The sequence below is a fragment of the Gopherus flavomarginatus genome, chromosome 6 (assembly GCF_025201925.1).
Source record: "Gopherus flavomarginatus isolate rGopFla2 chromosome 6, rGopFla2.mat.asm, whole genome shotgun sequence".
Taxonomy (NCBI): Eukaryota; Metazoa; Chordata; order Testudines; family Testudinidae; genus Gopherus; species Gopherus flavomarginatus.
In genome coordinates this window covers 94,726,202-94,738,926 of record NC_066622.1, presented here as the reverse complement: position 1 = coordinate 94,738,926, position 12,725 = coordinate 94,726,202, and the positions used below count along the sequence as shown (strand labels likewise).

At 42.3% G+C, this 12,725-nt stretch overlaps 1 protein-coding gene across 7 annotated transcripts in view; it reads left to right on the top strand.

Annotated features, from left to right (window-relative positions):
• CTNNA3 (catenin alpha 3) overlaps positions 1 to 12,725 on the top strand; it is a 941,808-nt gene that overhangs the window by 56,376 nt on the left and 872,707 nt on the right. For all 7 annotated transcript variants that reach the window (XR_007775063.1, XR_007775060.1, XR_007775061.1 and 4 more), the window contains exon 5: positions 9,719 to 9,838. Coding sequence is in view for 2 of the 7 variants with exons in the window: in XM_050958306.1 (XP_050814263.1) it covers positions 9,719 to 9,838 (120 nt within the window). In the remaining 5 variants the exon portion in view is untranslated. The remainder of the gene's footprint in view (positions 1 to 9,718; positions 9,839 to 12,725) is intronic.

Below are 12,725 nucleotides of genomic sequence, written 5' to 3'. Positions count from 1 at the left end.
CAGGCTGGCAAACAAGCCTATATACTAACAAAGACCTCTGTGAGAAGGGAAGGAGGCAGCATAATAAGCTGCACTCAAGAAGACCCTGCTTGGAGGGTGCATCCCATTAACTCCTTATGGGGAAGGAGAAGGGGAGGCCTGCACCAAGGAGCCCAGTGGAAGGGAGGGCACCGGTTTCATGTGTGTGTGAGAGAGAGAGATAGCAAATGAACCACATCCATCTCAGGTTCACAAGCATGTGTGAAGTTCTATGCAAGCTGTTTACACAGCGCAGATATGAAAAAAGGGGTGAAGGAGCTGGTCTTATTTTAAATGGGAAAGAAGAGATTTTAGAAGTGACTTAACAGAACTTTAAATTAAAGATTTATAAAACTGATGGAAGTATATTTGTCATAATAGTAAAGGATTCAAAAATGAGAATTTCTGAACTAAAAAAAGATAATGGAGAGCTTAGGCAGAACTATTTGATGCCAAGGGTAATAGGTATATGGAATAATACCTATTATAATAATTCTAATATATTAAAAGTGAAGAGTATAATTGAGTTGGAGAAACTAGTGTTATTTCTAAAGATGGAGGGGATAGAAAGGTACTTGAGAAACCTGAAGTTGAGATGAAGGTAAATTAAAATGGGCAGGTATTTTCATCAAATTATTATTTATTTTTATTGTTGAAGTGCTTAGCCGCCCCAGTCAGATATTGGGACTCCATTGTGTCAGATTGCACAAACACATCACAGAACATGTTCATAAATGCCTTGTTGTGAAATGGTCATTATTGTGTTTCTACAACCTTTTAATTCACCACTACAGCAACACTCAAACTGAAGTAAATTTAAAGCATCATATTCAAGGAGTAAATGACAATAATGTGAAACTCATTCTCTGTGGAATATCTTCTGAATTCTAATCTTAGGTGGCAAATTTTAGTTTGGTAAAATAGCCTTGGAAATTCATTTTGTTCTAGCAGATTATTAGTTGCTAGTATAACAATAAAGTCAGTATTATTTCATCTGCTCAACAGTTATTTGCAACTCAGGCATGCACAGATCATTCTGATCGAGACACATTTAATTTAATAACTCACCTTTGCTTTGGGAAGCAGAAATGAATAAATGCTCACAAAACATATTGCATACACTTTAGCATCAAAATGCATGTCTTCGGTCCATTGAGAGCAAGATCATCTGATGTTTCCTGGACTGAGGGTACTGTGTGACCTATTCTCCATAAAATTCCATAGAGGCAGGCCCAAGGCCATTCCATTACAGAAAAATATCATGAGAGCAACAGTTTTTTCATAAGTGTGTATTCAGTAATTGGAATTTGAGAGTGCTTTTTAATGGTTCTCCCAAACCTGTCCCATAGTGATTTAAAATAGTACATTTAATATAATTTAGTCTTTTAAAGCAGCAGTGCATATTAAAACATTAAGGCACTTTTTAATGAACTGCCTTCTTTTTTCAAAGTGGAGATTAAATTTGCTTCTCATCCTTAATTCAACTCATATTCAGCCATATATTTAAAAGAAGTATTTAACAAGCACATAAAATAGATCAGTGCTGTATTTTCTGCCTTGCACAATGAAGGGTGATAATATTGATATTCGGAACAGCAACGGCTCTCAGGCTTTTTTCTTCCTTAAACAAACTGGGAAAGAACCATCATTCCATATTCTGCAGTGGCAGACTCTTTGTTCTACTTCTGTTGTAGAGTTGGCTCTGAATCTGAATGAGGAATGTAAAATTACAACAGATTAAGAGCCTCTTATAACCCAATTGAACGTGTCACTGTTATGACTCAGCTTGATTTTCAGACATATGCCAGAAAAACTCTGTGATTAGTCAAATATGATTCACAAATTGAAATAGAAATGCTTGCTGTCAGCTGGGGAAATCTGCACTTCCACTTCTGCCTGTATGGACATCAGCATACTGTTACCAATGATAAGACTTTGCAATACATGTTTAATGATGCCTTCTTCTATCTGCGTAGTCCAATTTGTGTTGAAGATGTTGAAACTATGAATTTGACACTGCATTGATATATAGTCCTGGCAAACTTAATGCTGCAGATTACTTTTCCAGGCATCTTCCTTTTAATAGGCAGCAGGTTTAAAACAAACAAAAAGAAGTATTTCTTCACACAATGCACAGTCAACCTGTGGAACTCTTTGCCAGAAGATGTTGTGAAGGCCAAGACTATGACAAGGTTCAAAAAAGAGCTAGATAAATTCATGGATGATAGGTCCATCAATGACTATTAGTCAGGATGGGCAGGGATGGTGTCCCTAGCCAGGGTTGGCAGGTTTGTAGAAATTTTGGTGCTGCCCAGAACTTGCCCCACCCCCAAACTCTTCCCTCCAACTGCCTAAGGCTCTGGGAGGGAGTTTGGGTGAGGGGAGGAGTCTGGGGTGCAAGTATTGGGCTGGGGCAGGGGATTGGGATGCTGGAGGGGTGCAGGGTGCAGATGCTGGGAGGGAGTTTGGGTGCAGAAGGGGTGAGAGGTTGGGCTCTGAGAAGGAGTTTGGATGGGGGAGAGGGTCTGGGGTGCAGCCTCTGGGATGGAGTTTGGGTGCTGGGTGCAGGCTCTGGGAGGGAGTGCAGAGGGCTGGAGTGCAGGCTCTGGGAGGGAGTTCAGGGGCAGGAGAGGGTGTGTGGTAAGGGAGTGGGGGTGCAGGCTCTGGAACAGAGTTTGGGTGCACGCTCTGGGAGGGAGTTTGGGGGTGAGAGGGGATGCGGAGGGAGGGGATGCAGGCTCTGGGAGGAAGTTTGAGGGTTGCAGGGGGTGTGGAGGGAGTGGGTGCAGTGGTGAGGACTGTAGGGTGGGCCTGGGGCTGGATTTGGGGTGTGGCTGGGGTTAAGGGGTTGCAGTGTGGGAGGGGGCTCAGGGCTAGGGCAGAGGGTTGGGGTGTGTGGTGAGGGCTGTGGAGTGGGCCTGGGGATGAGAGGGTTTGTGATGGGGAAGAGGGTTAGGGTGCGGGGGGGATGAGGGCTCTGGTAGGGGCTGGGGGTGAGGGGTTTGAGGTGTGGAAGGGGCTCAGGGCTAGGGTAGAGGGTTGGGGTGCAGGGAGTGAGAGATCTGGCTGGGGGTGTGGACTTTGGGGTGGGGCAGGGCTGGGGATGAGTTTGTGGTGCAGGCAGGCTGTCCCTGGGCTGAGGCCAGAGAGGACTCTCCCCAGCCCTCTCCCTGCTGGCAGCAGTGAGGTCTGGGGCCAGGTGCCCGCCTCTCCCCCTTGCCGCACAGTAACCCTGCACCACTGTCACTGCACGTGCTCCTAGGGCCCCTCTCAGGTCCAGGAATGTAGCTTCACTAGGGGTGAGGCATGAGGCTGCCCCTTGCTCAGTGTGGGGCAGGAGCAGTGACTGCAGGCAGTGAGGGCCCCTGTGCTGGTGGAGGGTCCTGCCAGAAAAGGGAAGGGTCCGAGGTGGAAGGGCAGGGTAAGAGCAGCCTGCCCTGCCACTAGTAGTTGGGGGGAGGACACTAAGACCCTGTGGCAACAGTTAATGACCAGAGCCAGCAGAGTGGAGTTAGCATGGAGCTGCAGGGGAGGCAGGGACGGTCTGGGGGAGGTGCACGGGGGCAGCAAGTAGGGACCGGGGGACACTTTTGTGTGGGAGTGGTAGATGGGACCCAGGGAGAGACCCAGCCCCAAATATTGGTGAAGCTGGGCTCCCAGGCTCTGAATATTGCTGGAGCCCAGGCACCACAGGCCCATACAACTCACTGCCCCTGTCCCTAGCCTGTTTGCCAGAAGCTGTGAATGAGCAACGGGATGGATCACTTGATGATTACCTGTTCTGTACATTCCCTCTGGGGCACCTGGCACTGGCCACTGTCAGAAGACAGAATACTGAACCAGATTAACCTTTGATCTGACCCACTATAGCTGTTCTTATGTTCATACAGTCTGCATGTGCCACCTATACAACAACTGACAGTGCTGAAGCAAATGTGCATTTCATTCTCTCCTGGGACACTAGGATTTGTAAAGACAAATCAGCTGCTTCAGTAAAAACTGTGATTCCCAGCCAAAGCTATCATAATAGTCTGGAATACTGCATCAAATCATGTCTGTTTTAGCTGCAGCATTGGAAAACACTGTGCTCCCTTTGTTTAAACTGTCTGAGCTATCTTTGTTAGAAGTCGTCTTGGATTTTGGTGACCTATATGGTTGTCAGCTGGCGATTTGCTGCTGATTATTCTGATTTCTCACACTGTGATTGCCATCTTTGCCAAGGGAGTCCTGCTAAATCTGGACAAAGAATTGTGTATGATATTCCTAAAACTCCATTCTTCAACAATATGGACTGTGCCAAGTTTTATGCCAGAATACCTCAGATTCATATTAGAGATGGGCATTAACCAAAACCTGAGATCTGAACAATCTTGAACTTCACCAGACTGTTTTATGAGGATTCTGGAAAAGTTGCTGTTGATGGTAGCTAGAACAAAGCATTACATGAAAGAATTAAACTGTTTCTTAAGAAACTACAGGGAAACTCCCCATTGTATGACTGATATTCTGCCAATGCCAATATTATGAATTAATTTTCTTGCAACAGACAAACCAAGCTCCCATGACAATCAACAAAACAAAGACTTTAACAGAAAATGCAGAGGCAAGCTGAAATATATAGACCTTTGACTGTGATTATTAAAGGCTGGGGGCAAAGAATTTGAACACAGAATAAACTCTCCATACCCTAACTTTAAGTCAAGTTTTCAGATAAATGGAACTATAATCACAGTCCAAGGGGTGACCACAAGATCACTGAGAATATCTTCCATTTTCAGTTAATGTCCACGCTATGCTAGATCTCCAATATCCTGCAATGAAGAGACAGTATTGACAACACTGTCCTAATTAGCTTACCACCTAGACTATCATCTGTTCCAGAATCACATTTCATGTTCCAAGTGCTTAATGTTACCCAAAATGGGATTGTGAAAATTGTCCCATTTATTTTAAGGCCTTTGTTACAAGTTCATCTTGTTTCCTACTTGGGAGACATTCAATGTTCATTTGTCAATATTTTGACAATGGGTGCTTGGTTCCTAGATGATGTGATATCCACTTTTTGTGTGTTATTACCAAAACAGCTGTTTCCTCTTATTCTGGCTCAAGTTTTATGATAGTTGATTTTGTTTTTTATTACACAAGGACTGTAATACTGTTCATAGACTAAATCAAAAGGGAAGCCTGTGTATTTTGAAAAGTGCTATAAAGTTATTTATGGTAACCTGATAGGCAGTAAGACCCTCATTGTCATAATACCCTCCCAATCCAGCTTGCTTCATAAGAAGTGTGACCAAAGCAGAAAATGGTTCAGGAGTGTTACAGGTGTGACATGAACCCAGGGGAGTTGTTCCTCTGCTCAGGGAAAAACAGAGAATGCTCAGCTGGATCCTATCAAACCTGACTCCTTTAAGACAGCTTCACCATGTATGTAATCAAGAGGCTTAAAAAGAAATAGCAAGTTTCCTTTCAGAGAAAAAAAGAGACAGGAAGTCTTTAGGTAAAGGAAACTAAGAAGGTACTTCTCCTGAACTTCTAGGGACTGGGATGTGTCTATCTTGGTGAAGTAATGAGGAAAATTGAGCATCTAAAAACTGTTTTATTTCTGTTAACAGAAAGTTGGGAGGAGGGGGCTGGACTCTTCTCCTCTCCCCCATCTCAGAACAATACATGTGAAAGTTTCTTGGAGGAAGAAAGACTTGGGCCAGACTATGATAGCTTGAGAGATGTAGGTAGATTGTATGTGCCTTGTAGATTTAAAAACTCTTTGTCAGAATCACATCACTGCATCCTTCTGAGAACAGGACAGACTTGTGTTCATTTGCTTATAGTTAGCTTATTTGTATATTTTTATTTTGAGGGAAAACACTGTTTTTTTCTTCCACTCTCTTCTTGAGAAAGATGTCTCTTCCACTTCTGTGGAATATCGCTGCCAATATTATAGCCTCGTGGGGCTATTTCTTGTATATATAGCCTCCTGAGGAGAGCTATCCTTACAGTTTTATACGCATGTTTTTTTCCCACTAGAAGTAATTCACTGATCCCTGCAGTCTCATTACCAGGCACAGGAGGCTCCTAATATTATGATCTGTAGTGAGAGGTTTTTGGCTTGATGCATTATTAATCTGTGGGGCCACGGCAGGGTGTAAGATGTAGTGCATGGGCTTGCAGAGATAGCAATATGATGGGAGACCTCCCCAGTTAGGGTGGCTAGATGTCCTGATTTTATAGGGATAGTCCCGATATTCAGGGCCTTGTATTATATAGGCACCTATTCTCCCACCTTCCCTGTGCAAGAAACAGTTGTTGCATGAAATGATCTGTTGCTTTGCTTGTATTTTTGTGGTCTAGTGCCTCAACACCATTTTAGATAACTGTTTCATTGCTCCATCCAAAGACTACACTTTATGATCATTTCATTAGTTTATTCTAGACTCTCAGAAGATCCCTCCTCATACTATTCAGCTTTGTGACTGTCAGTGGAAGCTTTTGGGTAACATCCACATGTGGATCACTATGTTATGGTTTGGTGTTCAGGTACCTGTTGAACTGGTGCGGCTGCAATACTCATGGCTTCTTACCTGCATATAGGAAAAGTCATTGTAGATCAGTGGTGGGCAAACTATGGCCCATGGGCCGGATGGAGCCCCTCAGGGCTTTGGATCCGGCCCGTGGAATTGATTCCTGTGGTGCCGCGGGCCCCGCACCATTCTCAGTAGCGGCTGGCCTAACGTCCCTGCGGCTCCCCCGGGTCTTTGCACCCCGCAGCTTCCAGTGGCCGGGAACAGGAACCATGGCCAATGGGAGTTTCGGAGGAGGTACCTGGAGGCATGGCAAGGGCAGCGCATGCGGAGCCCTCTGCCTGCCCTCCTCCAGGGGCTTCAGCACTTCCCGGAGCAGTGCGGGGCTGGGGACAGGGTAGGCATGCAGAGAGCCTGCCCCGGCCCCGGTGTGTGCAGCTGCCACTCTTCCTGCACCCCACTCCCCCAACTCCCTGCCCTAAGCCCCCTGCCTGCGCCACACACCCTTCCTGCACCCCAACTCCCTGCCTTGAGCCCCCTTGTACACCCCACGGCTGTCCTGAACCCCAAACCCCTGCCTTGAGCCCCCTGCTGCACCCCTGTGCACCCCAACCCTGAGCCCCCCTGCAGTCCGCACCCCTCCGGCACCCCTGCCCTGAGCCCTCTCAGACACCCCGTACCCCTCCTCTGCCCCAATCCCTTGCCCTGAACCTCTTCCTGCACACCACACCCCCTCCCACAACCCCACGCTCCATCCCGCACCCCAATGCCCTGCCCTGGCCCTGTATACAATTTCCCCACCCAGATGTGGCCCTTGGCCCAAAAAGTTTGCGCACCCCTGTTGTAGATGGTCTCGTTCAGTTTGACCTGAACTAAAGTTCTGCTCTAATGCTTACAGTGTGAATTAATGAATGCAAAGTGTTGCAAGTTCAAGGATTTCTAGGCCAGAGGTGAGGCACCAAATTGCAGTTTTTACAATGGATGTGAGATAGAAAAATGTCAAGGGAACAGAGTATGTCTCACTCCCTGTCTTCTCTCAATCATATACAGATACCCTGAGGTACCTGTCGTGAGTGTTGCCACAGGGATCAAGCCAGTAGAGGGAACTTCTTAAAAACTATTTAACAAAACAAAATAAAACAAAACAAAAAAACCCCCAACAACCGGGAAGAGCAATTTCTTACTTTGAGCTATTTAAATGCAGTGCTTCATTCTCCAGTGCTGCAGATTGTGTAGCTGTTACAAGCACTTTATTCACTCACATATAAGAAATGGAACAAATAAAACTTGTGGCATGCAATGAATCTGTAAGGCTGGTTGCTGCAGAATACTGAGCCGCTTTGGGTTTATTAAAGGGGTGTACGTTTGATCACTGATACTGCTTCTCCTTTTGATGCAAACTAGTAACCATTTATAGGCTCTCCTATGGTGTTCATCACCACAATAACAGAATGTTTCAGTATATTTACAGATGGTGAACTGCAGAAGAAAGAGGTGAAGTGACTTGAGGAAGATTACAAGAAGGCTGTGGCAGAGCCAGGAATCTAACACACATCTTGTGGTCTACAGTCCACTGCCTTAATGGCAAGACTGCCTCAAATCTTATGTAACCCTAGAGCATATCTCAGCTCCAGGACTGTGAGGGGAATATTTTCCCCCATGTACAACATTAAACAACTGGTGGGCTATGAAAGGTTTTCACTTTCCTCTGAGGTATCAGCCATTGTTGGGACAGGATATGGGTCTTGATAGGCCACTTATCTACAATTTATGATTCTAGATGGACCAATGAGCTTCCCTGATCTTGTAGGCTATGTTATCATTTGCTCCTTAGAACCCACTCCTACTGCGATACAAAACATCTAAATACTTCCTGTGTAGGCTTGGTCAAGTCACTTCACCTCTCTGTCCCTCAGTTCTCCCACCTGAAGAAATGGGAATGACATGTTGTGCTTAGCATTTTTCATGTATTGATTTCTATGTGTAATTTCAGAATTTTAAATAATGAATACAAGAAAATATGTACTAGAATGTGTCCTCTCCCTCTTCTACACCCTTAGCATCCGACGAAGTGGGTATTCACCCACAAAAGCTCATGCTCCAATATGTCTGTTAGTCTATAAGGTGCCACAGGACTCTTTGCTGCCTTAGCCTAATGTTTGTCTAAAACTGTAAGGAGTTCATACACAGACCATGTCTTCCTTTGTTTGTACAGTGGCTAGCACACAGGGTTCTGCTCCTAATTAGGGTCTGTGGCTACTGCTTTACTATACATATTAATAAATTGTACAGTAAAATTATTTTAAAGTTGGAAGTAATACAGTGTACACCAAATTGAGCAAGGAGACTCATTGTTTGTGTAAAGTCCTATCTCCTCCCACCCCCATGTTCTCTTTTTAGTCATGCCAGGTATGTCACTCTAGTATTTTGCAAGCACCGGAGTCAGAATCTGTCTTAAGTCTCTATGTGACATGTCATACATGTCTACTGTGATATACAACTGTTAATTATCTGCATAGGAAAGAAGTGGTTAATATACTTACAGTAAATCAAGAACTAGGTTCAATCCCCAGCTCCTACAGTTTTCCTATAGTATGACACCTTATGCAAGTTGCTTAGACTTCAGTCCTAAAAACTGCTCCATGTGAGTGGACTCAATCAGCACCATCTTACAAGATAATAAGAGGTGTTTTTTCATCCTTATCACACCACTACATGTTAGAGATGGGTATTCTCCAAGAGTCTCCTGGGAGAGTGTTGAGGAAGAAACTGTTTATATTTGGTGGGTTGGGGGAATTCATGATCTATGAGGAAACATGTATGTGCTCTTTTTATTTAAAAAGATAAAAAAAAACTACAACCCTGGATCTGAACACCAACCAGATTTTGGGGCTAGTTTAGGTGAGGATCAGAACTTCAGGGCTGGGGACAATCTCTAATTGTGTCTTCAGAAATTCCAAACTATAAACTTCAAATCCAGGACTCTACATATTTCCCTATATCCAAGTGCTCAAAGCATAGACTTTTCAAGAGTTGTGGCAATACATTCTTGCATATATGAGAATATGACAGAGCCCGTAATGTTAGTAGGTTTTTTTTTAAAAAAAAAAACACTAACTAATGGAGCTATATAGACAATATTTATGTGAATGATGACATTGTTTCTTGTACCATCACAGTTTCAAAGAACATATGAGTCTCTACGAAACGTGTCTAGTAAATCTGAACTACAGAAAACCTACCAGAAGCTTGGGAAAGATCTGGAAAATCTAGATTATTTGGCCTACAGACGTCAACAGGTAAGAATATGGAAACTTAGTGCTAGGGCACAGAATCTCTGGATACAGAAAGATGCTTTTATCTATGGGTAGCAGATCATGTGTGCCATCATTCAAGGAGACAAATTGATATGTTCTTTGTTTTATATTAAATATGAGTAAACTTGTATTAGGTGGCTTTGGATTTCAGCATATGTCTGTTCCACTTCCAGAAATTGACACAGAGAAGGGGGTAGGATTTAGCAGGGACATCAAGCATCCAAAGGGTGTAAGGTGCTACTATAACACAATAAGTAGTGCATATAGATTAATGGGTCATAAGGGTAGTTTGGCAAAGTCACTGTGACTACTCATGAAAATAAGGTTCTGACAGGGAAGCTACAGAAAACTCCAGGGTTCCCTGGAACACTTAAGAGCCTTCTGCAGTTATTACATCACGAAGTCTTCTTATATGCCACCTGACATGCAAAAGAAACAATTGTTTGCTAAGACAGAACAGTAATTTGGAATCATATCGAAAACATGAGTGCTGTATACTGGATAATAAAGTTTGTTTGATAAAGTGATTTCAGTTCTGATCTGCACCCCTAGAAGTTAATGGTATCAAATCTTCATGTACATGACTGCTCCACATAAACAGTTAATGTATTTTAAATTCAAAATCCCAAATTAATTAAAACTAATTTTCAAGATTAGATCCCATATGACTTAAACCGGACTACTCACATACTTTATATCAATCATGTGCAAGTGATTGCAGGATCAAAGTGAAAGACAATTGTTAAACTGTATATACAGCTATTTTCTATAACCTTTCCATGACTGATTTAGAAACTTTAGTTTTCATAATAGCTTCTGTAGTTTTGTTCATATTTTTGCAGCCTTTTAAAATCTCTCTCTCTGAGCTTTTTATATTTGGTAATATATTGAAGGAGTGGGATAATGGTTTTATTTTAGTTCTGATCTTTTAATGTTGCCACTAGGTGTCAGCGTTGTCAAATGTACTTCCTGACTTGTTTTAGGGAAATCAATTACAGTGGGCATTTAAGTAAGAAAATTGATTAGATTGTTTAAAATTTGGGAAAAGGTTCAGAGGCTGATTGTATCTGAAAACATGAATAACTTGTTCTTGTGTTGGGCAAGGCAAGGAGCAAGTTGCCTGGGTGTGTTTCACTGTGATGACAGATGATGTTTCCTGGTTTGACAAAACAGAAATTTTCACAAAATTGTATTCATTTTGACAATTTTCCATGAAAGAAATTTCAAAACAAACTTTGTGTGTTGGGGAAAAATTTGACTTTGGAATTCTGAAATTTTGTTTCAAATTTAAGTTTTTTTCATGTTTATATTTTTGACATTTTATGACATGGCAGTAGTAGTACTGTCAAACTGTTCCATTTCAAAACAAACAGAACACACTTGATCTAGAAAAGATGTTCATTCAGTATCGGCTGCCTTTAATGACTTTAAAAATAAAAATAAATAGAAATATTTCAACTACTACTGACATGTCATAATGACATAAAATAGTAGTAGTGCATAAAATGCACAACTGACGTGTCATGAAATAATGTAAAAATATAAAAACTGAGAACACACACTCCACAACACATTTTTTCCAAAACAAAATTTTGATATTTTTCCTAATTGAGAATGAAAAACTTTAAAATGTCAGAATCTCACGAGATGGAAATCCTGAGTTTTGACCAGCTGTTGTGAGATGGTACACAGATTTTGTGCCCCTTTGATATAAAGCCACTCAATAGCTAGAAAGTGCTGTTTCTAGTAACGAATAATGTCTGTTTCCACTTCTAATGGGTTTGCTATCTGATCTCATAATTTATGTTGAGCATAATAAAGGTCTCATCTGTAAGGGCTCAGGGAACATATCTGAGTGAGATGAGTGACTATAGAATTGGCACCTTCAGAGTAGAACTGCACTTTAATTGCAATTATCTCTTTACTCTGAATTCTCACTCTTTGCCTTGCAAAGTTCTGTTTAATGTCACATAATAAATCCCTCATTCCCTAGCAGACTCTTTAGTTACACACTTCATTTCTCCTTGGGTTGGCATTTGATTTCTCTGCTTCTCTTCTGTTCACAGACTCTGGTTTACTCTTGCATTTCCTGGAATCTCTCCACAATCTCTGGTCTCACTAGTCTGTATTTCCAAAGCATTTTGAGACTGTCTTGCCACCCTTGCCCACCTGTCTGGGTCACAAGGATCTCCTCAATATCCTTTCCTACTATCTTTCATCTCTACATTTAATTTCCTTCTACAAAATTACTTCTCTTATTAAAGATATTAGTCATAAAATGTGTTCCTCATTTCAATTGGAGAAGACCACTGGATAAAGGGTGAGGGTGCACATTGCATCCCTTTACCGAGCACATCAAATATTTTGTCTATATTTGTGTATTTGAGTTCTGTTTTTTGCTTATGCTGCTGCTGAACCGGTTTCCATCAGCCAATATAACATAATTCTTGGTAGGATTTACAGGAGAACCTGCAGAGTGAGAGCTGTCTAATCTCCTACCCACAGACTACACTTTGATTGCTTTTTGCCTGGAAAATAGAACAGTCTATTTGGGAAGAGGCTGCCGTTAGAAATCAGACCCAACCCCACAAGTTCAGATCTGATCAGAATCTGAACTTCTTCACATTTAAGTGATATTTGAATCTAGTTTTCCAGTTCAGGCCCACTTCTAATAGCTAACAGTTTATATATCATTCTTGGTGCTGTAAAACAACACCCAGTCCTGTTGGTAAGATACTGATTCACTGCCATCTATTGGGGGAATGAACCAGAAGTTCTCTACAATATGGAAATTAATCTGCATGAGGTATAATAACACAGAAGAACTTTCACAGTCAGAGTGATGAATCTTTCTTTTAAATTTGCTTTT